At 55.3% G+C, this 24,895-nt stretch overlaps 2 protein-coding genes across 2 annotated transcripts in view; one reads left to right on the plus strand and one right to left on the minus strand.

The window, feature by feature from the left end:
- The first annotated feature begins 7,091 nt into the window (after positions 1-7,091).
- Positions 7,092-20,592, plus strand: CXCR5 (C-X-C motif chemokine receptor 5). Its single transcript, XM_007080375.3, has 2 exons — positions 7,092-9,299; positions 18,048-20,592. The coding sequence occupies exons 1-2, from the start codon at positions 9,243-9,245 to the stop codon at positions 19,113-19,115; spliced, it is 1,125 nt and encodes a 374-aa protein (XP_007080437.1). The 5' UTR covers positions 7,092-9,242; the 3' UTR covers positions 19,116-20,592.
- An 83-nt stretch (positions 20,593-20,675) lies between these two features.
- The window catches only part of BCL9L (BCL9 like), a 28,170-nt gene continuing 23,950 nt past the window's right edge, over positions 20,676-24,895 (minus strand). The window contains 2 exon segments of the mRNA XM_042957368.1: positions 20,676-24,049; positions 24,488-24,769. Coding sequence (XP_042813302.1) covers positions 22,956-24,049; positions 24,488-24,769 — 1,376 coding nt within the window. The 3' untranslated portion in view covers positions 20,676-22,955.

Consider the following 24,895-nt stretch of genomic DNA (forward strand, 5'->3'; position numbering starts at 1 on the left):
GTAACAGTGACAGCTGATGCTCATTTCGTTTCCAGAACACCTTGCTTACTTGGAAGTAGGATTCTAAACTCCAGAGACTATTGACTCTCCTGTCATTCACGTGTTCATCCACCCAGTCACCAAACCTCTGTGGACTGCTGTCCCTGCCCCGTGCCTGACACTGTGCGAGGTCGTAATCTAGTAGAAAGGCATCTACACGTACACAGTTGTCTCTACTACAAAGGGTAAGGCGAATGCCCACCCGATCCCACCCCCACCTAAGAAAACAAAAAAAGGCTAAAAAATTACTCTCACTTGAATGGCTAGCAAACAAACGGTTGAGCACTCACTAGGCATTGGGTGTTTTCATGTCCTGATCGCATATCGATGGGCACAGTGTTTTGAGGTAGGTGTTTCCTAATGTGTACATGAGGAAGAGGACAGACTTGCCCAAGGTCACGCAGCTACTGAGGGCCAAAGCTGAGATTCAAAGCCTGTGTTCTTTCTCCCGACCTTGCGGGCAGTCCCAGGGTAAGTACAGCGTACCCAAGCCCCAGCAAACCACCAGGGAGAGTCAGACTCCCCTGGGCCCTACCCAGACTTCCCACCACTTCTCCTCTGACCCACACCTTCATTCCCTCGTCAGTCAGTCCGTCAAAGACAATTACTGAGCCCCTCCTAGCTGCAAAGCTCTTGGGGAAAGAATGAATTATAAATGACTGTCTCAGGAGGCCCTCCGCCCAATAGAGCATAGTACATAAAGAACTACAGTGCAAGGTACAAGTAAGAAATACAGGTAAAGTGTTAGATTCGGTTCAAGGGAGGAAATGATTGTTTGGAGTCAGGGGAATCTTGAGGAGGAAGGGGCACCGAGACGGCCTTGGGCCTCGAGGATGTTTAGGTTTGGGTCTGCGCGATATGGGGGCGGGAAACGCCTAAGGAAAGGTGTGGGGGGAGTGGGGCACTCCAGAGGAATTAATTCTCAAGGTTGGAGGAAAGCTCACCTGAAAAGGAACCAGCAGGAAGTTAACTTTGGAAACTCACGGTGAACATTCTATAAATATGTATTGCCTGAAAAACAAACAACAGCACATCTGGGCCGTGTTACAGGGGCCTGAAGTGCCAAGCTACAGCACCTGGCCCTTGTTTCCTCGCTAACAGGGAGACGCCCACGTGATTTTCCAATGTTTCCCCCCCACCCCCCCCCCCCTTGGCAGGCGCTCCATCCCTGCCTCTCCAGAGCCGGCCCCACACTGTCAGCAGCCCTGTCTCCCACTGCTGTGTCATCATTTACTCTCTTTCAAGTGCCTGGCCCACGCCCAGCAGCCCCCACACTGCAGCCCAGAAAGCTTCCTTCCTGGGGCAGCGGGGCCCGGCGAGTCATTTGGAAACCTCTCTCAGATGAGCTCCGTGATCAAGGTGCTGATACGGCAGGTGGGCCAGCCTCGCCGTGTCCCCAGTCGCAGAGGTGAATGCGGTGGCGAGTTTCGTTGGCCCATCACCTCCGCCTTGGGCCTGGTACACTTTCACTGCCGCAGATGGGTGTGGATGCCTTTGACAAATGTCATTTCACGATCCTGCTTCAGCCGTTTCCTGCCTTTGCCTGTCGAGGCTGCTCCGTCCTGTGGACCCCACCCTGGGCCATCCGATACCAGGCGTCCCACCTACCCGCTCCTCCCTCCCTCTTCCCTCTATGGGGCTGTGAGGACGTGGACTTGGGCAAGATGAACTTTTTGCCATTTTGTCTGACATCTCGTCTACAACACGCAGGCTAAGCGGCCCACTGGGGGCCTGTTCATCTCATGCCCTCGGAGGACAGAGCACAGGGTCTGGCGTCAGAAGAAGTGGCTCAACTTCCTTTCTAAGTGGATATACTTAAGCAGCTCATGAGATGGGCCGAGGCCTGGTTTCCTTATAAATAAAAGAACTGAGAAATCCTGGTTGCCTTTCTCCATGGGCTTGAGATGAGGTTCTCCTGACACAAAGAATGAGAAAGGACTTCGTAAACTGTAAATGAATCCGGGAGTGTGACGATGCTGGTTATTAGGTTGTGAAGACTGAGTTCGCATTCTTTTTAAAAAATTTTTAACGTTTATTTATTTTTGAGAGAGAGAGACAGAGCATGAGCATGGGAGGGGCAGAGAGAGAGGGAGACACAGAATCCGAAGCAGGCTCCAGGCTCCGAGCTGTCAGCACAGAGCCCGACGTGGGGCTCGAACTCACGAACTGCGAGATCATGGCCTGAGCCAGAGTTGGAGGCTCAACCGACTGAGCCACCCAGGCGTCCCTATATTTTAATTTTTTTACGTGTTTATTTATTTTCGAGAGACTGAGAGACAGAGTGCAGGTGGGGAAGGGGCAGAGAGAGGGAGACACAGAATCGGAAGCAGGCTCCAGGCTCTGAGCCGTCAGCACAGAGCCCGACGCGGGGCTCGAACTCACAAACCGTGAGATCGTGACCAGAGCTGAAGTCAGAGGCTTAGCCGACTGAGCCACCCAGGTGCCCGTCCCCGTTCTTTCTCTAAATGACACTTTCAGATTTTTATAATTGGGAGTTATTATTATTAAACACATAAGCTTGTTTAATGCCTGCCTCCCCTCCAGGGTGCAAACTACAATAGGGCACGAGTCACGTTTGGTTTTGTTTCTTGTTGCTTTCCCAGCATCCAGTTCAGTGCTTGGAATGCAATGGAGGCTGAAGGAATGATTTGCGGATAAGTTACGGGAGGACCTCTCCACCCACCCATCCTCACTAGAAACATCTACTAGGCTAGACTATCTTGTTTGCTGCTAAACCTGGGCACACAGTAAGCAGTAAATAGGTGTTTTTTTGGAAGTTCGAAATGAACAAATAAATTCCTGCTTCATTGTGAAGTTCTGTTGCTAAAGACTGCTCATGACCTGAGCCAAAGTCGGACGCTCAACTGACTGAGCCACCCAGGCGCCCCTCCAATAAATCATATTTTTAAAAAGACAATAAAAATAATCATAATTACAAAATAAAATAAAAAGTGTGTGTGTGTGTGTGTGTGTGTGTGTGTGTGATAGTACTTTGTACCCATGGAGGATTTCTATTTGGAAAAAACTTTTGCGTCCATGATATTACTTTTGCATCCAGTAGCCAGATAAGCAGTGCAGTCACGAGTGTAGAGATTAGGAAACTAAGGCTCAGGGAAGTTTTATCGGTAATTTGTATACCCAGGATTGTGACTGATTTGTGGATCCGTGAAAGCAATTTGGTTTAAAGAAAGAAACAAACAGAGAGCAAAAGAAACAAGGACGCTACATACACCTACTAGGAATGAGTATTATTTGTGAAACGTGTGTGTGTAGGTACTTACGCCAGCCAGGTTGTGAGGTAAAACATATTTCTTACCGGGGGCCATGGTCAAAGGGACTGGGTCACACGGCCCGCTGCAGGTTACCCAGCGGGGCGTAAGCACCCCCAGTTGGAGCAGAGGCTGAGACCAAGCAGAGAGGCGCCAGAGGTGGGGGCCAGGCGGGCAGCGTGATCTAAATCTCAGTAGTGCCATTTTGGGCCCCGGGGAGGTCGGGTGCTCCAGGGGAAGCCAGCTGTGGGTTGTGGTACCAGCTATGTGAGGGCGTGAGGTGTTAGCCGTTGTTCTAGAGAGGCCTCAGCTGTGGCAGCATCTGTGTGAAGAGGCTGAGAGCGGCGGAGGGGTGGGTTGGGAGCCCCAGGCTGGGACACCGGCTGTGTCGGGGCAAGCCGTCCCGTGTGCCGATCCTGTGTAGACTGGGAAGCGGTTCTCAAAGCGTGTTCCCGGGTTGGTGACCCAGCCTCACCTGGACACTTGTTAGAACTGAGACTTCTCAGGTCCCACCCCCGACCTCTAGAAGTAGAACTCTGGCGGGGGGGGGGGGGGGGGGGCGGGCAGCAATCTGTGTTTAACAAACCCTCCAGGTGATTCTGAGGCATAACATTCGAGAACTCTTTTCCCGGGGGTGCCGTTTGGCATTCTCTGCTGTGTCTGAGAACAGCGACGCAGGGTCTGGTCCAAAAGCAGCCTTGTCGGAAACCAGAAGTGCTGGGCCTCCAGTCTGGGTCTTGTGATATAAAACCCAGTGTTGTTTCCACGATTTCTGTGGCCCATTCCCGTGCTGCACTTAGGTGGGTGGGAACGGTGGGTTTACCCTTCTTACTCGGTCACCTTCCGCACTGCTAGCCTCGGCCCGCACCGGGTTCGTGGATACGGTACGTTCATACATACGGCTCTGCGAATGTTCTCAAGTTGCACGTGTATGTGAGAGTGCAAAGTTGCACGGGTGTATCTGTTCTGCCTTCTCCGTCAGACAAAGTCCTCCCAGGGCAGAGGCTGAATCCCGCCATCCTTGATCTCCACATTTCCCCTCTGGTAGGGGTTCAGCTCATGTTGCACAAACACCTGACCAAGCACCTGACTCACTCTCTAACTCTGGGCACACAGCCCACCCGTGGGCCGAGGTTCCCAAGCACACTCATGGCCCCTGTAACCTTGAGATAACCTTGATGTGCCTACCAGCACCTGCACCCCATTTCCTCCCGCAGGACACCTACCTGTTACCTAATGAGAGAGGAGCTATGCGTGGGTGCCGCCACTGAGAATCTTTACCACCCCACTTCCTGTGTTGATTTGTATTGTGCTTTTGGGTCCCTGGTGCCTGAGTGAGCTGTTAACACTCACAACTACTTCCTACTAGTGCCTGAAGTTCAATTTCCACGTGTGTGATAATGTGACAAAAATACCTTAACACCTTATGAGTCTTCAGAGGATGGAAGGAAATAATGTGTGTGAATTTAGCACAGCTCGTGGCACATAGAAAGTACCTGACGAACAGCCCATCAAGGGTGTAGGCAGAGCTTTCTCCTCGGAGAGCCAGATGAGTGCCTACCTATCCTTTGCAAAACAATCTCTGAGAGAAGGTTGTGTGGCCTGGGGAGAGATCCTCAGGTCTGGGGTCCGCAGGGTTGCTTCCGACCCTCACTCCGCCAATTACTCTCCCTGTAATCATTCATGAGCGAGGACCTGAGCCTCTGTTTCTTCGCCCCCCACCCCTATCCCGAAATATGGTCAGGGATGATGCCAATACCTCCCACACAAGGTGTTTTGAGGATTAGATAGGATTAAATGCGAAATGAAGTTAAATATGAAGCGAAATGAAATGTCAAAATTGCAGAGCTTTGTACAACGGTAAATGCTAGGCGAATGTCATTGCTGTTCTCTTTTGGTGCCTAGAGAGATGCCCAGTGCTCCCCCAAGGTCCACTCACTGGTGGGGAGGGGGGACGAGGGGGGGGGGGGACCTGGGGAGCTCTGTTCTGAACAGTTGGGAAAAACTCGTAGAAAGAAGACAAGACCTCTGTCCGGATCAGAGAAGACAGCGTCTCAGGAAAAAACCCCAACCCATTCCCTGCACCCCACCCTCTGCAGAACAGCTTAATTTTTCTGTGGAATGTGGGAAATGAACTCTAAGACAAGTGATTGTATCTGGTGTCTGAAATAGACAGAAATGTAACCTAATCCACAAACTGTGAAGTAAAATAGCGGAGAAAGACTCACCTGAGCTAACCACAGCGGTCATTTTGATGAGAAGCCTGGAAAATAATTCAGCCTTGGGTAGGCTGCCCAGGGTGTGGGGATTGGGAGACCACATAATAGAAATACAAGCACGTTGCACGTTGAAATAAAATTTGGGCTGCATGATCTGGAAGCTTTCCCTCCTACCCCCACCCAGCCATCTGATTATTACACACTGGTGGAAACCGTGCTGTCTCATCTTTAAAGTCAAGGGATCACTGGGGCGCCTGGGTGGCTCAGTCGGTTGAGCGTCCGACTTCGGCTCAGGTCACGATCTCGTGGTCCGTGAGTTCGAGCCCTGCGTCGGGCTCTGGGCTGATGGCTCAGAGCCTGGAGCCTGCTTCCGATTCTGTGTCTCCCTCTCTCTCTGCCCCTCCCCCGTTCATGCTCTGTCTCTCTCTGTCTCAAAAATAAATATATGTTAAAAGAAAGTTAAAAAAAAATAAATAAAGTCAAGGGATCACAGCCTAGGCATTGCCTTCTCTATTTTGGGGGGGTGGGGGGTGGGGTGCTAGTCTGACTTGATGGGTTGGAAGGTCATAAGATCATCTTTTCGACCAGAGGCAGTTACTCTCTGAACCTTCTAAGGCAATGTTAGAATTCATGGTCGAGAGGTATGTATCCATTTAGGGCAAAATGAGTTGACCATCAAAGGCCAGTGGCCGGGACAAGTGGGCTCTGGGGACCTGCAGTATGTCCTAGCATCTGGAGAGACAGAAAGGAACATCTGAATGGGTCCATGGTGCAAGAAGCATCAGGAAGTCAAAGGACTAGAAGGGAGTTTGGGGGACAGTCACGGTTCCCTCTGTCCATGAAACCCAGGTCAGCCATTGAGAAGCCAGTAGATACCTCTCTGCCCCACACCATCATGGCTGGAACTACTACCACAGCTTGCTGCTGCACTTAAGAAGTAGTCCTGAGCCTCCTCACAAACTCCTCTTCTGGGCCTGCAGTGCATCATGGGAAATGGGCAACTATAAGAAGAATAGGAGAGCGGAAGGCCCCAAGAGCAATTCCTATCTTTCCCCAGGCACACTCTGACCTCGTGCCTCCTCCTCCTGCTGTCCTTCATCATCATCATCATCACTACCATGACCACACCCCCACGTATTTTTTTCATGCAGTCCTCATTATCTCCCATGCCCCCTAGCCATGCACCCTCCCCTCTAGTCACTTCAGGTCTTTATCCAAACTTTCAATGTCCGGCTCATGTCCCACTTCTCCCACGAAAGCCTTCCCTGGCCTTAGAGAACAATGGGCCTCTAATGCAGGAAGCAGAGCTCCGTGTTTGACGTTGTCCTGCCCATATTTTCCATCGGGACTCGGAGAGACCGAAGAATGGCGTGCTTACCTATGTTGTTAACACATCATCAGATGACCGAATCAGGATTTGAAAAGTTGTCCTTCACAGGCTGAGATGATGCAGGAGAACCACCAAAATGAAGTGTGTTAGGCACGTTGTCAAGGGGAGCGGGAGCCTATAGGAAAGCCCATTTTAATCATGGTTATATACGTACGGAGTCTCGAACAAAGAAACTCTTACCTTTGTATATTTTGTCCTAGACAGAGAATATGTGGACCGATAACCAGAAATCACCCAGAGGCTGATGAGGGACTCAGAAATCACGTCCTCTGAAATGACTGGAGACACGCAGAATATGTATTTTGAAGAGGAGAAGACTAATGGGGATGTGGGATCCGTCTTCAGAAGGTGCTTATTAGACAATCAGGACGAAGGCAGTGCCAGGACCTCTGGGATGAGTTACAGGGAGATACACTTTGACTCAGCATGAGGAACCTGCTTGCGATGATTAAATCATCCTGCCTTAAAACACCAAGCTCTTGAGAGGAACAAGTTTCTCACCCTTAGTGATGTTTGTCCAATACCGGGTGACCGTGTGATAAAGATGTAGTGACAAGAATCTTGCATTTGCTGGGGGCAGGGGACGGGGAATGAGAAGGGACTGGCTTATCTTCCAAATTTCCTTCTGGTTCCCATATGATTCCGTATGCTGTATTCCCTCCTGATCAATGTCCTTAGAAGTAGCAAAAACTAAGTTGAATGTTATCAATGGTTTGGAGGGGCAGAGATGTTGGGGCATGGGGCTGGAAGAACGGGGAGCGCTTAGCAAGCATGGGACACAGGAAACATTGGGGCAGCTTCCTTCTGAGCATTTCAGGACTGGAAATACAGAAGAGGAACTCCCACCCCTTGTCCTCGGGTTCTTCCTCCTTGAAAGCAGTTGCCAAAGGCGGTGAGCGAATGAGGAGGGAAAGACAGGCCCCAACAGCGCAAACAGAAGCCTGGGTTCTTCAAGTCGTTGAAATCCAAGAAAGCTGTGTCTGTTGGGGGTGCAGCGGGGGTTATAAACGAGGCGAATAGGAGAGAAAGAGGGGGGATGAATATGGAGGAAAAGGTGAAGGAAGGCACTAGAAAGGGTGGAGTCCCAGCAAAGGGTAATCTGGCTGGAAAGGAAGCTGATGACAAGAGCAAAGAAGTGGCATGTCATGTGTGGGTACCCCTGTGTGCACAGTCACTGTTTTCACGACATTGTGGCCCAAGAGAGGAAATGCCCCGCTCCTGGAAGAAAGGGCCCAAAGATGAGGTGTGGAGAGGAAATTGATCTGTGCCTACAAAGGGGCTTCTTAAAGGAAGGGGTCCTCAGACAGGACAGAGTTGAGGGAAACGCGAGGGTCACATGAGCCTGTGAGAGTGGCAGCCTGGTGTATACGGAAAACTCTGAATGTGCCGTGAGGACACCTGGGTTCGGGTCCCCGCTCTGCCACTGGTTAGTTGTGGGTCCTGGGGATGTTCCTCTCCCATTCTGAGCCTCAGGATCCTCCTGTGTAAAACTCTGCTCCAGCTGGGTAGTGGCTGCTGTTAATAATTAGGTGCCAACCAAGTTAATGTGTAGCCGAAACATCATTCTTTTGAGTCAGAAGACGACTCGGTGACTGTTTATGTTTTTGTGCTGGTAATTTGGGTGACTTTATTTTTGCCTTCCAGTAATGTTTTAATGATGTTCCCTTTGAAAGTTTCTAACGTTTCTCTCCAGGACTTGAGCTGGAAAGGCAAGAGGTTTTGCCCTTGACCAGGCAAAAGGATAGCAGCAAGTTGGATGACCAAGCGTCCCCATTTGCCTGGGAGTGAGGGGTTTCCCAGGACAGGGGACTTTCGGTTGGTGGCAAACCAGATGATTGGTCACCCTAGTGGCGAGAGAGGTGAAGGCTTGGAGGTGACTTGGAGAGGAGGTCCTGGAAGGGCTCTCCTCTTCCCTTTCTATCTGGAGTGTCCCTCGTTGCCACCACTGACTGGTGTGGTGGTTGTCATTACAAGCTACAACTCCCTTATTGGGAGGTACAGGGAGGAGAGGCGAGGGGCAGCCTTCGTATCTGTCACAAGCCCCATTGAGACAACTATTGCCAGGAAAGAAGCCGAAATGCTTGACTAGCACTGATGCTATGGGGATTTTCCCTTTTTCTTCAAAAAAAAAAAGACCCAGTGGAAAAAAAAAAAAAAAAAGCGATGAGTTGTGAGGCAGACAGCGGGTCCTACGCGGCCCCAGGAGACAGTGCGCAACTCATTTGCTTAAATTTGCAGCTGACGGCTGCCACCTCTCTATAGGCACCAGGCAGAGAGCCTCTCAACATCAGACAGTGACCAGTCTGGTGACATACGGCTACAAGCATGAACTACCCCTTAACCCTGGACATGGACCTTATCAACTACAACCTGGAGGACATGGTGAGTAGAGACAGATGGTCACCCAGACCCCGCTTGGAATTCTTAATTTCCTGTGCCCAGGGCTTAGGGAAGAGGGGACAGCTGTGGAGTCCCCTCCCGCTGTGGATCAGCAGAATCTAGACAGGCCCAATGGCACCTGCCTTTTAAGACTGTATTTCCCCATTCCAAGGAGGAAGCAGAGAAGTAGAGTTGTTGCTTTAAATAGACATCCTTTAGAGGGGATCAGAATTTTGGGTTCCAGTCCTGCATCCTCCCGGGCTTGCTATGTGACCTGGAACAAGTCACTTTGCCTCTCCGTTCTTCAGAAAAAGGTCCTCCTCTTATCTTTTAGGGCTGGAATAAGGGTCTAGATGGGAAAGTACTTTGGAGGTGTTCTTACCGTCAGGAACCTGGTGCTGTTCCAGGATATTTATCCATCACTTGCTATATGATTGTATCATCAGGGCACTACATTCTGTATTGAATGGAGAAGCCGAGGATTTGGTCCCGGCCCTCAGATAGCTCACGGTCTACCCATGAAGACAAAACCCCCACTCACTGGAAACTTAGACAGTAACTGGGTGCTAAACCAAGGAACTGTGAGACCAGGTGGCCAGCAAGGGAGGGGACCACATGGGGTCAGAGTCGGGGGGGGGCACAGGGATGCCAAATTGGTGGGAGAAACTGTGTTAATGCTAGAAATGTTTTAAAGCATGTTGTGGTCCCCGTCAGAGCACTGGAATCTCTAGAGTTGAGGTGTTCTCGGATGGGCTAAGAAAATGATTCCGAGAATCACACTCTGCTTCTCACCCAAGTCCCTCCTGTGAAGCAGAGGTTCAGCTGGCTTGGCTGTCACTGGGCTCGCAAAGGAGGTGTGTAGGGAAGAGCTAAAGCAGAGACTCTGGTGCTCCTGTGTGTCGGCAGGAGAGGGCTCTTTAGGAGGATCTTTGGGGAACTTCTTTCCTCCTTTCCTCCCGTGGCCAATGGCACTTCTAGGGAAAGGACTTCTCTTTGAGCTACACTCTGGGCTGGATCAGAAAAGATCCAAATCCTTTCTCCCAACGCCCACTTGCTTTCCTGACCCTAAACTCACCCTGAAATGTTCTCCAACACCCTTCAGTTCCACCGGCTGGAATCCATGCTGGAACTCTACCAGCCGGGTTCCCAGACGTGCTTGGAAAAGCCCGCCCACTTGCCCAGATCCCAGAGCTAGGAAGCCGCCGAGAATGTGAGGGCAAGAGCTAATTACCCCAAGTCTGGTCCCTCAGACCCAATCAGATAAAAAGCAGAGCCAGAACCATCAGTCTGATCCGACCCGCCGCCTAGCCTGTGGGAGCCAATACAAAATGAAAACGCAGGGCCCCTTGTTCAAAAATTAAGAATTTCAAGATAGCCATCGCAGAGCCCTAAACCAAGCGTGGAGCTCTTCTCAGTACAGGGCCCGGCGTGACTGCACAGGCCACATGTCCATAAAGTTGGCCCTGAGAGAAATGACAGACTCTGGGCAGTACCCTCAATCAGGCTAAAACCCCACCGCCCTGACAAGGTGCCAACCTCCCACCCTGGCCCCCAGTCTTGGCCCCTGGCCTCACCCGAGTAGGTTAGTGGATGTTTTCCTCTGCCCACAGCTTCGAGCTGACCACGAACCCTGACCCAGTTGGACGCATAGTAACCAACCCAAGATCTGGCCACTCCTGGCTTCTGAGAAACCACAGGAGTTTCCCCTAACTGCATGCGCCACTCCACTGCGTGACCTACTAGAGACAGGTGGTGGCAGAGGCCAGGGGACAACAGGGTGCGTCCCATATATCAAAGACCACCAGCAGCCCGGGGAGAGCGACCCGACTACTTGTTACGAACTGAGGGCCCTTGGCCACAGCCAGGTGTTGGTCATCCTGTCTTCCCTTCCGCCTCTTGAATTCTGAGATCAACTCCAGCCACTGGAAATGTCCATTTTTAAAAGATGAGCAGCCAATCCCCATGAGTGGCGGACCTACACAAAAACTCTAGATGGCTGACTAAGCACAAGGAGCCAGGTCCCTGGGGTGGGTGTACCAGGGACCGATCCTGCTGGGAAGGCAGACCTCGGCAGACCTAGAGAAGTCTCTGTCCACAGGAACCTTGATCTGAGAGTGCAGAGCCTCCTCTTGACAGCCCCGGGGCCTGGGCTGGGGGACCTACAGGGGCTGGGGGAAAACCTCACCTCCAGCCCCACCACACCAGCCAGGAGGGGAAGCTGCTAAAAAGCAGGACGGATCTGGTCCAACCCCAGGACCTGGACTCCCCTATCCTCTCCTCAGTGATGGTCCCCCCAAAACATTTCGCTGTGGGCAGAGCATCAAAGCCCGTCCACGTGTATCACCTCATTTCATCAAGGTGCAAGGAAGAGGAACCCAAACCAGCCCAGGCTGTCTCGGGCCATGCGTTGGGAGAGGGAAGGATCCCCCACGCCAAATAGGTCAAAAGTCCCAGAAGAATCCCAGGGCAGAGGGCCCCAACTGGAGGTGATTTGAGGAATCGGAGGTGAGGGAGAGACCCAGGTCCAGCCTGGGGAGGGTTCAGTGTTGGGGCGAATCTGGGCTCAGACATACAGACCGCAGCCTCCGCCGGGAACTCTTGCCTTCCTTAAGGACACAGATCCCACCCCTGTGGCAGAACGGCAGAAAAAGGGGCCACGGACTAGGCCCTGAGAATCAGGAGACAAGAACGAATAGTCTTTCAGGAATGACCAGACAAAATGTCTCAAGTGGGTGCTGACCCACGAGATGGTTGCTGTACAAAACCTAGGGTACACATCTACCTGTCCCTCAGACTAGGTGACTGTCCCCAAAGTGTAAATTGACTTTGGGGTGCCACATGGGGACCCTCCCCCAAAACCTAAAGATTCTGCGCAAAGATAGAAGTAGCTTTGGAGCACCTGCGTGGCTCAGTTGCTTAAGCGTCTGACTCTTGATTTCAGCTTAGGCCATGATCTCGTGGTTCGTGGGTTCGAGCCCCGTGTCGGGCTCTGCACTGACAGCTGGGAGCCTGCTTGGTACTCTCTCCCTCTCTCTCTCTCTCTCTCTTCCTGCCCCTCTCCCTCTCTGCCCCCACTCGTGGTCTCTCTCTCTCTCTCTCAATCAATAAACATTAAAAAAAAAAACAAAAACGTAGAAGTAGCTTAAAGTCTCCCCCCAGAACCACATCCGGGGCAGTACCATGTTCCTAATGGCCAAAACCCTGGGTACAGAGGAAAGAGGAGCCTGGCGGCTTCACTTCTGAAGGGGGGGAGGGAGAAGGGGGGAGGGAGGCAAACCAGGCCCCACATCTCTTCTTCCTTCAAGTGGCAAGCCAGAGTCTCAGATGGTCTTTTGGGAGTGTGGACCCTCAAAAGGAAGAATGGGATCAGGGACACAGACCCCCATTCGCACCCTTAGCCCGATCTCAGTCCTCAAGCCACTGAAGGCTGGAAGGACAGATGCCCGGCTGACTCCATTCACAGCTCTTGACTCTTGGCTGGGAATATCCAGACAAGGACACAAAAGGAGACGGAACCTGTGGGTGCTCCCTAAGGCCAGAGCAATGACCTGCGTCTGTGTGCAGACGCGTCCTGCGGCCAGTATGACTCAGGCCCCTGGGCTCCCGGGGTTCTGCCCGGATGAGCCACAGCACCCAGCAGGCCGGCGCTCTCTGGGGGGCTGAACGCCAAGGTCAGTCTGGCCACAGGACAGACAGCTAGAGAAGCGAAGCTCCCCCACAGGTGCCGAGCTACCTGAAGATCGTGCTCATCCTTGGGCAGAGCATGACAGCCCGAGAATCCGAGCATCTGGGAGCTGTGAGTGAGAGGCACTCGAGGGCAGAGCCCAGTCTCCCGTCCAGGGCCGGAATCCCTTCCCGAATACTTGAGCCCATTCTTCCTCCTCCCAGGGGACCCCAACCCACCGTGGGAGAGTTCTGCCTGTGAGAAGCTCCTTTCTCCTTTGACTGAAACACCCAACCCCCAGCCTCTGCCCATCCCTCCCCATCTGCCCTCGAGAGCCTCAAACAGTGAGCCCGTCCCGCCCTCTTGCCTATGGTGGTTCTTCCAGTCCTTGAAGAAGGCATCTGTCCTGGGCTCGGGTCTTCTTCTCCTAAGACTCTGCACCCCGGTACTCAGAAAACTTCCTCCCAGGGTGGGGATTTCCAGACCCCTCAGCAAACTGGTCACCCTTGTCCAGACCAAACAAACTGCGATGGTGTCGGCTGCCCACCTACAGGTTTCTGTTCACCTAAGTAAGGTGACGGGAGCCTTTCTGGCAGCCGCGTCACCCTGTTGACTCATCTTAAGCTAGCAACCAACAGACTCTCGGGCCTTTTTCTTCATCAACTGTCGGTAAGCCAGGTCTTCCCTAACTTGTCCCCTGACGGTTGAAATCTTAAACCCGCGTCTAGGTCTCTATGTTTTCCCCTGCCGATTCCATCTGGTCAGCTTGGGCCTCTAGTTCCAGGTTGTGGAGGACGCTGCGTTGCCTGGAAGGGTCCCCCAGCCGTGTCAGCTAAGACAGGGTGGAGAGTGTCAAAGGGGTGAGGGTCCGGGACAGACTCCGGAGGAATGCCCCGGTTAGCCCCTGCCCCACCAGCTCACACAGTCTAATCAGCAAATGTTTGCTAATCCTCACGCTGGCCAGTGCAGCGCCCCGATGCACCTGCTCCCCTCCTCCCCCCGGCCCATCCTCTCTTCTCCTCAACACCAGAACACAGAATGTTCTAACTCCTCTCGCCCTGTCCCCGGTGCTCAGGGCAATTTCTACCTGGATTCCTGGCTCACTGCTCAGCTTTATCCTGCTCATCAGGTCTCCTTGCCTTCTCTGGGGCATGAGCCCCCGGCTCCTGTGCAGGCTCTCTGCTGGGTACCTGCCTAGGCCACATGCCCTCGTGGCCTGGCCTGGGCACGTGGCTGAGTCTCTACACGGTGCATGCTGCTGTCAGGGTATGTGTGTGCCTGAGGGCCCCGGGTTCCTGCAGCTTTTGATGTCAAAGAATGAGTAAGCGCTCGGCCAGATTGCCTGCACTGAGCTCCCTCAGGGTGTGAGCCTTGGAGGGTTCCCTTCTGCACCCCACTCCCCAGCGTATTTAGGATTCGACGTATTTAGGATTAGGTTCCTCATCTTCCCACCAGGCCAGAGTCAACCTTGCCTCACTACCTCTCTCCATGGTTCGGGGAGGGGCGGGGCGACTGATCCCCTAGGTATGGGAAGTGGCTTTCACATGTGTCACTTCTGAGCCCCCAAAATGTCTGTTTGACACCTCCTGCTGAGATGTACTAACAACTCCCAGCACCCCTCAAACCGGCTTCCTCCCATGTTGTTGCCCTCCCTGCCCGAGCACTTTTCCAAACAAATACCTCTTGGCAAGAAGGAAAAGATAGCTCCCCTCAACCCTCTTTGAAACCCAGCTTCTCAGGAGATGGGAGTTCTAGGGTCCTAGGGGCACCTCCCGCCGTGCGGATGTTAAATGGGCAATAAACCAATCAGCCTGGATGCTTTAGAGGGTAAGGATTTGAGTGGTTCTCATAAAGGGCCTCCCGGGTCAGGTAGGCGGGCTGTACCTACACCGGCCAGACGTTGCCCAAGGGGCAGTGGGCGGCCAGGCTCCCCCCCCAAAGGTAGGCGGAGTCCAGCCCCACTCACTGCCCCAGGCCCCCCCTATCTCTTCGCCCCTGGTCTGAATTGCTTTGCTCACCACTCACCTCACTGTTTCCCCCGTGTACCTCCTGGTCAATTCCAATAGGAGTCAACGAGCATATTGGAAATAGCTCCCGGTATGGGGACAGAACCCAAGATGGGCTCTAGGCTCTCAAGGGTATTGGGAGGAGGCAGGAACCGAGGAAGGGTGAAAAAAAGTGTTTGAGTTTCTGCAGAGGCACAGAGAGGGACTTGCCTCAAACTTTGGAATACAAGGGCCCCCGGCCCTCTCTGAGAAACTGCTCTCAGCGGTAGTAACGACACAGAGAGGGGCGCCTGCGTGGCTCAGTCAGCTAAGCGTCCGACTCTTGATTTGGCTCAGGTCACGATCTCACAGTTAGCGGGATCGTGGGATCGTGGCATGGAGCCCTAGGTCAGGCTCTGTGCTGACAGTGCAGAGCCTGCTTGGGATTCTCTCTCTCTCTCTCTCTCTCTCTCTCTCTCTCTGTTCCTCCCCCTGCTCTCTCTCTCAAAGTAAATAAAGATGAAAAAACTTTGTTAAAAAGACGCAGAGAATGTAAGAAGAGAATCGAGTTCCAAGCTAGGAAGGAGGGAGGTAGGAAGGTGGGGCTGAGTGGGACCTTGGAAGAAACATAGGCATTAATGAGACAGGCAGTCGTGGGGAGAAAGAGTTATTCTGCAAAAGGTAGAGTTGGAGCAAAGTTTTGGAGACGGGAATGATGAACCTGGAGGACAGGGCGCCTAAGGCGATAAAGTAGAAGGCAAGGCTTGAAAAGTTGGAGGAATATACATTTTGTAGACACGTCAAGCCCCCATAGGGGAGTTCAGACGTCACCCTGCAAGCCCATGGTTTTCAAATGAAAGTAGAGCTGTGTTTTTTTGTTTTGTTTTGTTTTTTGTTTTTTGTTTTTTTTTTTTTTATTAAACGAGAGCTTCTGTGTGAAACACCACACGAGACAAGAGTGGAGAAGTCTGGTTTGAAGGCAAGGAGAGGAGCTGAGCCTCCCCCTCCCCCCTCCTCCCCACCCCTCCAGCCCCAGGAAGCCCTGCAAGGACAGTCCCTGGATGGGATCACGCTGTGTGGAGTGCCCTGCAATCGGATCTGAAACGTGGCCGTGTGTGTCAAAGAGAACAGGCAGTTAATCTCATTTCTTTTTGAGAACTACATCGTATTCTGTTGTGTGAATGCACGGAGACTGGCTTATGCCAATCTCCTATTGAGTAATTGCATCACAGACATGACTTCTTATAATTGGCTTTGCTATTAAATGTGAAACTGGGCGAGGGGGGTAAAGGTGAAAAGAAAACCACTGCTTACAGGTAACCGGGGACCAACGAAGGACTTTAAGCAGGACACTGATGGGATCTGCGGGTTGGAAAATTCCTCCTGTGTTTGGCGGATGGACAAGGGTGGAGAAGTTGCTGGCATGGGGCCATGGAGGCGGTAGGGCGAAGAAGGGCTGGACTGAGGCTGTGGCAGAGGGATGCGGGGTGGGGGGAGGCAGAGGGCTCTGCCATCGCACCGATGTATCCCCCACCCCCTTCCCCCAGACCCACTTGCCCCGGGGACCGGAAGGAAAGACACAGGTTGGGGACCTGGGTCTGCCCACTGAGAGCGAATGTGTGACCCACAACTGGGGCCCCTGGGTGGCAGTGTAACCATCTCCTGCTTTGTGCAAGACCCTCACTCTCCTGGAAGAAGGGCAGTGTGAGACCATCTAGAGCTTCTGTGCCGAGTATCCTGTCCCATCCTCTGCCTCCCCGGGGCTCATCATTTATAGAAGTGTCTTTTTCAACCCACATAAGTTGGTTATAATTGGTTTGAAACCATGGGGAGGGGGCCGGTGGGAGGGGTGGAGAACAGGGCTGGGAAGTGAGGAGGAGCAGGTGCAGGGGGACAGCTGCGAGTGAAAGGTATGAAAACAGACACCGTGTCTTCCTTTGCGGTTAGCTGGGTAAACAACCTGAGCGCTGGTGGGGTGGGGTAAGGGGGGAGGAGGAGGGGGGGAGGAGAAGGAGGAGGAGGTGAGGGGAGGAGGAAGGGGAGGAGGAGGAGCTTCCAGAGACAAAGTGGGCGCACCACCCTCTCTTGGAACAGCAACACCCCTTCCTCTCTTCTGAAACAGAGGAGGGAGCTCCCAAGTGATGGGCAGGAGCAGGGAGGGAAGCCCAGGCAGGGCTGCGTAGTGGTGGAAAAATCGGCTCTGGAGGGAGATCAACGTGGGTTCAAACACACCTGACCTTCATAAGATAGGAAAATCCCAGGGGCGCCTGGGTGGCTCAGTCGGTTAGGCGTCTGACTTCGGCTCGGGTCGTGATCTCACAGCGAGTTCGAGCCCCGTGTCAGGCTCTGTGCTGACAGCTCAGGAGCCTGGAGCCTGCTTCCAATTCTGTCTCCCTCTCTCTCTGCCCCTCCCCTGCTCGCTCTCCGTCTGTCTCTCTCTCTCTCTCTCTCTCTCAAAAATAAACAAACATTAAAAAAAAAAAAAAGACAGGAATAGCACATACCTGAGCTTGTTATGCGGAGTGAACAAAGCAGGAGGCTAGCACTACAATTTCAGCTACAGTGAAGACATTCAGGAACAGGGAGACGCATCAAGAGGAAGCCCGTAGGCCACACCAGCAGCTGCCCCCTCAGCAGGATCTTAGGTTTTAGCGCCCGCTGCTCTGTTGGGAATGGGAGCAGACGGCCCCTTGCCCCAACCAGACCCATTTCCAAAACTGAAGTTCCAATTCCATGCCGTGAGCCGGCGGCCTTCCCTACCCGAGGACGCGTAAACTCAAAGCACCTAACAGGTGCACAGCCCTTCAGAGTCCGTGAAGCCTCTCCCACCACGTATCTCCCTCCATCTTCGTCACCACCCCACCCCGCGAGGAATCAGTCCCGTTTACAGTCGAAACCTGCAGCTGGAAAGGGCAAAGCGATTTGTTCGTGGACACACAAGGGGAGGTCGGGATTTGGTCGGTGCGGTGTATCGGGAGTCCAGGGACAAAGGCAGCGTGGGGGTGGGGAGGACAGGAGAAATCTACAGGGGACTCGGGGTCCCCCTGTGAGGGGGGAGATGGGTCCTCAGTTCCCCGCCCTGCTGTCTCCTTGCCCTTGCAGTACAAGGAACTAGGCAACTACAGCGACAGCACGGAGAGCCCCGCGGTGGAAAATCACCTCTGCTCCACAGCGGAGGGGCCCCTCCTGTCCTCCTTCAAGGCCGTGTTCATGCCCGTGGCCTACGGCCTCATCTTCCTCCTGGGGATGATGGGCAACATCCTGGTGCTGGTGATCCTGGAACGCCACCGGCAAACCCGCAGCTCCACCGAGACCTTCCTGTTCCACCTGGCCGTGGCCGACCTCCTCCTGGTCTTCATCCTGCCTTTTGCCGTGGTCGAGGGCTCCGTGGGCTGGCTCCTGGGCACTTTCCTCTGCAAAACTGTGATCGCCCTGCACAAGATCAACTTCTACTGCAGCAGCCTGCTCCTGGCCTGCATCGCCGTGGACCGCTACCTGGCCATCGTCCACGCCGTCCACGCCTACCGCCACCGCCGCCTCCTCTCCATCCACATCACCTGTGCCACCATCTGGCTGGCGGGCATCTTCTTCGCCTTGCCCGAAATCCTCTTCGCCAAAGTGAGCCGCCTCCATCGCAACGACTCTCTGCCGCGCTGTACCTTCTCTCAGGAGAACCGAGCTGAAACCAACGCCTGGTTCACCTCCCGCTTCCTCTACCACCTCGGGGGCTTCCTACTGCCCATGCTGGTGATGGCCTGGTGCTACGTCGGAGTGGTGCACCGGCTGTGCCAGGCCCAGCGGCGCCCTCAGAGGCAGAAGGCGGTCAGGGTGGCCATCCTGGTGACGAGTGTCTTCTTTCTCTGTTGGTCACCCTACCACGTCGTCATCTTCCTGGACACCCTGGCGAGGCTGAAGACCGTGAGCAACAGCTGTGAGCTGAACGGCTACCTCTCCGTGGCCATCACCATGAGCGAGTTCCTGGGCGTGGCCCACTGCTGTCTCAATCCCATGCTCTACACGTTCGCGGGCGTCAAGTTCCGTAGTGACCTGTCGCGCCTCCTGACCAAGCTGGGCTGTGCCGGCCCCGCCTCCCTCTGCCAGTTCTTCCCTACCTGGCGTAAGAGCAGTCTCTCTGAGTCAGAGAATGCTACCTCCCTCACCACCTTCTAGGTCCCGGCCCCCTTCGTTTCTGCTTTCCTTGGGGGATGCGGTGTTACTGGAGCCCCTTCCACGGGACCTGGGATCCTAAGAGCTCGCCGTGGCCTAGCTGTGTCCTCACGTGGGGCAGCTGGATGAACCAACCCCTCTCTCCAGGACATCCCTGCCATGGCTTCTTCCGGCCCCAGGGCTGGGCTGCAGGCCGGGGAGGGGAGGCAGCCCAAAGGCAAAAGCAAAGGATACCTGTGCCCAGCTGTATCCCCTGGGGCTGAGTTGACCCCCCACACGCCTTGTTTCATCGTAACCATTGGAAGCTCAGGAAACAACTTTTACTTCTGCCCTTGCCCATCGCGGAAGTCAGTCCCCTCCCAGAATGCACTCCGTCAGCTCAGGGACCACCGACCTGCACCACTACCCACCACTCCTCTCGCCCCACCTGCCGAAAGAAGCTAGAGGCTGAGCACCAGGGGATGGATGGAGGTCAAGGCTGAGGAAAGGCCAGCTGGCAAAAGAACGCGGCCTTAATGTCTCAGTCACTAACAAACACAGACGTTCTGCCGGGCCACCAGCCCTGCAGCATCTTGGCCAGGCAGGAAACTCAGACTGACCCAATCCCAGAAGCTGCTCCTGGCCCTGACCAAAATGGCGCTGGGCCAGCCCCGCGTCACTGGGCCCTGGGAGGTCTGCAGACTGAGGGCAGACTCCAGGCGCCCTCAGAGACCAGCCAGCCAGTGTCCTACAGAAGAAAGAAGGCCCAGCCAGCAGAGAGAAGCCACTGACAGGAAAGATTCTCCTTCCTTAGCCCCAAGGAGGCACAAGTAAAAACCAAGGCCTGCTGTCTTCTCTGCCCAGTGTAAAGAGGGCCAGGGGCAGTAGGGTCCGGGGTCCTGGCGGGTCCGGGCACTGATAAGGAAGGAGGCAGTCCGTTCCTTCCCGCCCCCCTCTCTGCAAGCTACACAGAAAAGGGGTCGCAATCGCACGGAGGGAGCACTTCGCCGCGAGTCAGAACGGAGATGGAGACCCGCCCCCAGAGAAGGACGACAGACTGAAAGGGGCTTCTGGGGGTCATCACATCCGGCGCCCTGCCCGCAGGCCAAACCCAGAGCTTGCCTGTCTCTCTGGGCCTCAGCGAGAGCCACGAGGCATCCCCTTCGTCTAGGCAGGGTGAAAAGCAGGCCTGGGCAGGGAAGTCCCCGAGCCTCAGGAAGCCAAGCCCTGCCCCTGAGAGGATACTACTCAGATGGAACCAGAGGATGCTGCTCCGTGCCTGCCTGCCCAGAGAGGGCTCTCCCTCCCTCCTCCACAGCCTCTGGGCTCGCCAGGGCGGGATGTCCGGGACCCCAGCACTCGCTGAGGGCACCTCTGGGTTGCCCAGTCCCGCTCAAGGCAGCTGGCCAAGCTCTCTGGGAGGCCCCCATAGTGGAAGTCAGAGCTTGTGACCCCAGGAGGGAGGGCTATATCTTCACCGTAGGACCCTGGGAAAGCCCCCGGAGCCCCGCTTGTTCTCTCCCAGCATCCAACAGTAAGCTGGGCAGTCGAGTAGCCAGACACAGAAGCAAAAAGGCAAGAGGATGGATTTTAATTTTCTCTTTTTAATAAAAAGGCACCTATAAAACAGGTCAATACAGTACAGGCAGCACAGAGACCCCCGGAACAAGCCTAAAAATTGTTTCAAAATAAAAACCGAGAAGATGTCTTCACATATTGTATTTATATATTTATATTTATATATATATATTTATATAATGGTACAAAATGGCTGGGGGTATGGCCGTGGATGGAGGGAAGTAGGCTGGCCTGTGGAGTTCACCTTGGAAAGCTAGTCTGGTGGCGGAGATGGGAGAAGAGAATGGGGAGGGCATTAGGCCCTTTGCGGTCTGACCCCTCTCTCCTCTGGGCAGGAAACACTTAGAGTCAGTTTGGGGAGTCTTGGGTCAGGGTGGGGGGGGGGAGGGGGGTTCATGGGTACAAGGCCCAGGTTGAGGCAGGGTGGGCAAAGCGCCTGGCAGGATGGAAGCTAGGTGGCCCCCAAACACAGATGTCGGGGCCCTGGCCCTGGGCCCCTGGGAGGGTGCTGGGGGAGGCCGGGGCCTGCAGCCAGCCGGCCCCAGAGGAAGCGCTTGACCTGGCTGACGGTGGACTGAGGACAGCACCAGACTGGGAAAAGTGGGGCGAATTCCCTTTGTATCACAGCTGCCAATGCTAGACCAGACCCTGCAGATCAGGAAGGCTGGGGAAGGGGCCACGGCAGAAGACCCCTTGTCTAGAAATGGCCCTCGGCCCCGGAGGCGGGGCACAGAAGGCCAGGGAACTGCCCTGCCACCTCACAAGGCAGGAAAGGAAGTGAGAAAAGGAGAAGTGTTTTACTCCTGGGGCCAAGGGGGCAAAACACTGAGTCTGTATGGCTTCAGCTCTGACCAGAGGCAGGTGGGGAGTTTTGGGAAAGAGCAGGGGACTGAGGGGGAGGCAGTGGCTGCGCCTGGGCGGGCACAGAGCCCTGAGCCCGGGGCAGGGGGACCTTGCCGGTGAGAAGGCAGGCAGAGAGGAGGCGACAGGATGCCCCCTGCTTTTCCAACACTTTCTCTAATCCACGCTCAAAGGATGGAGGCTGGAGAGAGACAGATCTACTCAGCCAAACCCTTTTCCTTCCACCTTTGGTGATAAGAAGTAGGTGTAGGTAGCAGTTCCTGGAAGAGACGGGGCCTGGGGGTCACCTGGCCCAGGGCTACCGCAGCAGGCACGGGACCACGTGGACCACCGTGCCACCACCCCATGGCTCCACTCAAGGGGGCCACACAGCCTCCACCTCTCCCTCCTTTCCTTCATCCCACACCGGGGAGGGAGGACTTCAAGTTCTGGCCAAGATGTAGCAGCAGGGGATACCAGCCATCCATAGCTGGGGAGCCAGGGCCCCGTGTCGCCTGTGCGGGGCGAACACACACGCCCGTGCACACATTCTCCTGAATCATTCAGCAACAGACAGACTGCCGCTCTGGGAGGCCTCAGCCCGGATGGGGCTCTCCGGGAGGAAGCCTCGGTGGTCTGACCTCAGTTTAGGTGCGGGCTATCTTTCATTTCACCGTTTGGGGAAGGGACCGGAACGGTATCCTTACAGACCCAGAGACAATGCAAACACTGGGTACCTGTGTCAGACTGCATGGTCCTGAGTCCAGGAGAATGGAAGGGGCAAGAATTTGAAGAGGGAGGGAAGGGTTTTCTTTTATCCTTTTTTCTTTTTTTGTGACTTCTATCAAAACACAGAAATACAGCACACACACAAACCGGCACAAAAGCGCAGCGCTCTATTTACAGCTGCGGCTGGCACCTGCCCACCTGGCCAGCCGCCTGCAGGGAGGGGTGGGAGAGGGGGTCAGCCACATCAGCAGGGAGAGGAAATGAGGCAGGAAGAGACAGAAGGAAAAACAGGTGGGAGCAGAGAAACCAAGAGGAGAGAGAAGCCCGCGGCAGAAAGGAAAGGGACAGAGTGGGGAGACCTCCTCCTTCCCCTCTCCCCCACGGACTCGACACAGGGCTCCGAAAGCACAGCTGCAGAGGGTGGGTGCAGAGAAAGAGGGAAGGGAGAGGCTCCATAGGACTGGGGAGGAACGGGCGAGGGGCAGCCCCGGTGGCCGAAATGGAACCCCAATCCAAAACCCCCCACCCCGCTCTGTCACTTCCCCTTAAGCCGCCAGCACATCTGGTTTCCACAAAATGCCACGCCCCACACAAGCCCCTCCCACCCCCTCCACCCCACCCCTTGACCCAGGCCATCCCAACACTGGAGGGGAAGGAACTTTCTTAAGGTTATCATATTTGCAGTATCGCCCCAGCTCCGGCCCCGCACGGGGACTGCTAGAAGGGCAGGTTGGCCATGCTGCCCGGCGCCGGGAGGTAGCCCATCTGGCTGTCCAGAGACACACTGCGCTGCCGCAGGGGATGGGACACCATGAGGTTCTGCTGGGGCGGGGGGCCCATGAGGGAGCCCTGTGGGGACAGCATGTGGGGGGGCTGGCTGTAGACCTCGCCCCCCACGCCCCGTTGCTTCATCAGCATGAAATTCTGCTGGGTCATGAGGCCTTGCGGAGGCGACATGACCCCCTGGTGCAGGCCGTGGGGCACCATGCCCTGCTGTGGGGGCACACCTGTCCTGCCCAGCAAGGACATCTGTCCGGGGTGGCACATGGACATGTTGAGCCCCCGCTGGACGCCCTGCTGGCCCGGGAGGTTGGGGGGCCGTGAGGGGGTCTGCTCCGCCATCATGTTCTGCAGGTTCAGGAGATGCAGATTGGGGGGCTGGGCCTTGGGGGGCTGGTTCTCGCTCTTGGGGAAGTACTGGAGGGTGCTGCTTGGCTTCTCAGAGGGGATGATCCTCGACAAGTCGAACTCAGGGATCCCCGTCGGGGTGGGCCGGATCACCTCGCTCAGCTCGGGGTCGTTCAGCACTGATGCCACCCCGGGGAGCACGCCCGGCGGGTAGGCGTCGCCCATGCGCCCAGCCATGCCTTTGCCCATCAGGTGCTGCTGAGGGGGCATGGGGCCGGGCGGCTGGCTAGGCAGGTCCTCTGGGGGCAGGGGCATGCCTGAAGGGTAATGCTGCTGCAGGCCAGGCCCCCCACCCCCACCCCCACTGGGGGCCATGGCACCGTGGGGCTGCTGCAGCCGAGGAGGGAAGGGCATCATCTGGGAGGAGCTGGGCACAGGGCCGCAGGGGGCATTCAGGGTGTCTGGGCCCCCTGGAGGCAGCATCATCGAGTTTTGAGGGGGCCCTCCTGTCCCCTGCGCATTGGGGTGCAATGGAATGTTGGACCCCAGAGGGGTAGGGGAGGGCAGCATGGTAGGTGGGGGTTCGTGGGACAGGGGCTGCTGGCCTGGCAGGTTCATGCCCATGGGGCTCTGGGCAGCAGCCGAGTTCAGGTGCATCTGGTTGGGCTGGTTATTGCTGATCCCTGTGGGGAGAGAGAAAAGAGGGTCAGAAGCTGTGTGCGCCCAGCTGTGAGAGGGTGCAGAACTCAGTCCTTCCCCACTCCCCAGCCAGGCTCATGCCAGGAGGGGTAAGGGGCCTCCACCGTGGGCCTGTCCTGGCTGCAAGGGCGTGGACTTGAGGCATTCAAGTTAGAAGCCAAGAGACCCAAGTTCTGGCCCAGTGTGCCATGGGGTCATCATTGGATGTTGGAAAGACCACTGGAGTACTCTGGGCTTCGTTTCGCTAAATTGACGACAAGCGGGGGAACTTGACCCGGGACGCCACACCCCCATCCCCAGGGCCCACTGGAAGCGCACGAAAGCCAGCATAACCACAGGGGTGACCGCTGGCCATGGCATCTCTTCCCGTGCCCGGTGCCCACACCAGCTCTTCTCCTTGCGGCCCCCTTCCTGCCTCGCACCTGGCCCAGAGCCCTGCGGCGGTGGCGGAGGGGGGAGCAGGGGCCGGTCGGGCAGCAGCTCGTCGTCAGAGGTGGCGATAGTCTTGATGGCATTGTGGTAGAGCGGGGTAGAGCTGGGCATGGCGTACTTGGACATCTGGGACATCATCAGTGACAGGGGGTTCTGGGAAGGCGTGGGGTCTGGGGAGGAAGTGAATGGCAGGCTGGGGTTCATGAGGCCGCTGGGAGGGTTGGCGGGAGGCGCCGAGGAGCTGCTCCGGGGGCCGCTAGGCGGGAGGGCACCTACAGAAGCGGGGAGACAGAAAGAGCGGGAGTGACTGGGGAGGGGAAGACGAATTTGGCTGCTCACGTTGTGGGTGAGGAAAAGGCCAGCTCCCGAATCTCCCGACTCCTCCAAGCACGCCTCTG

Source organism: Panthera tigris, chromosome D1, assembly GCF_018350195.1.
Source record: "Panthera tigris isolate Pti1 chromosome D1, P.tigris_Pti1_mat1.1, whole genome shotgun sequence".
Classification (NCBI taxonomy): Eukaryota; Metazoa; Chordata; class Mammalia; order Carnivora; family Felidae; genus Panthera; species Panthera tigris.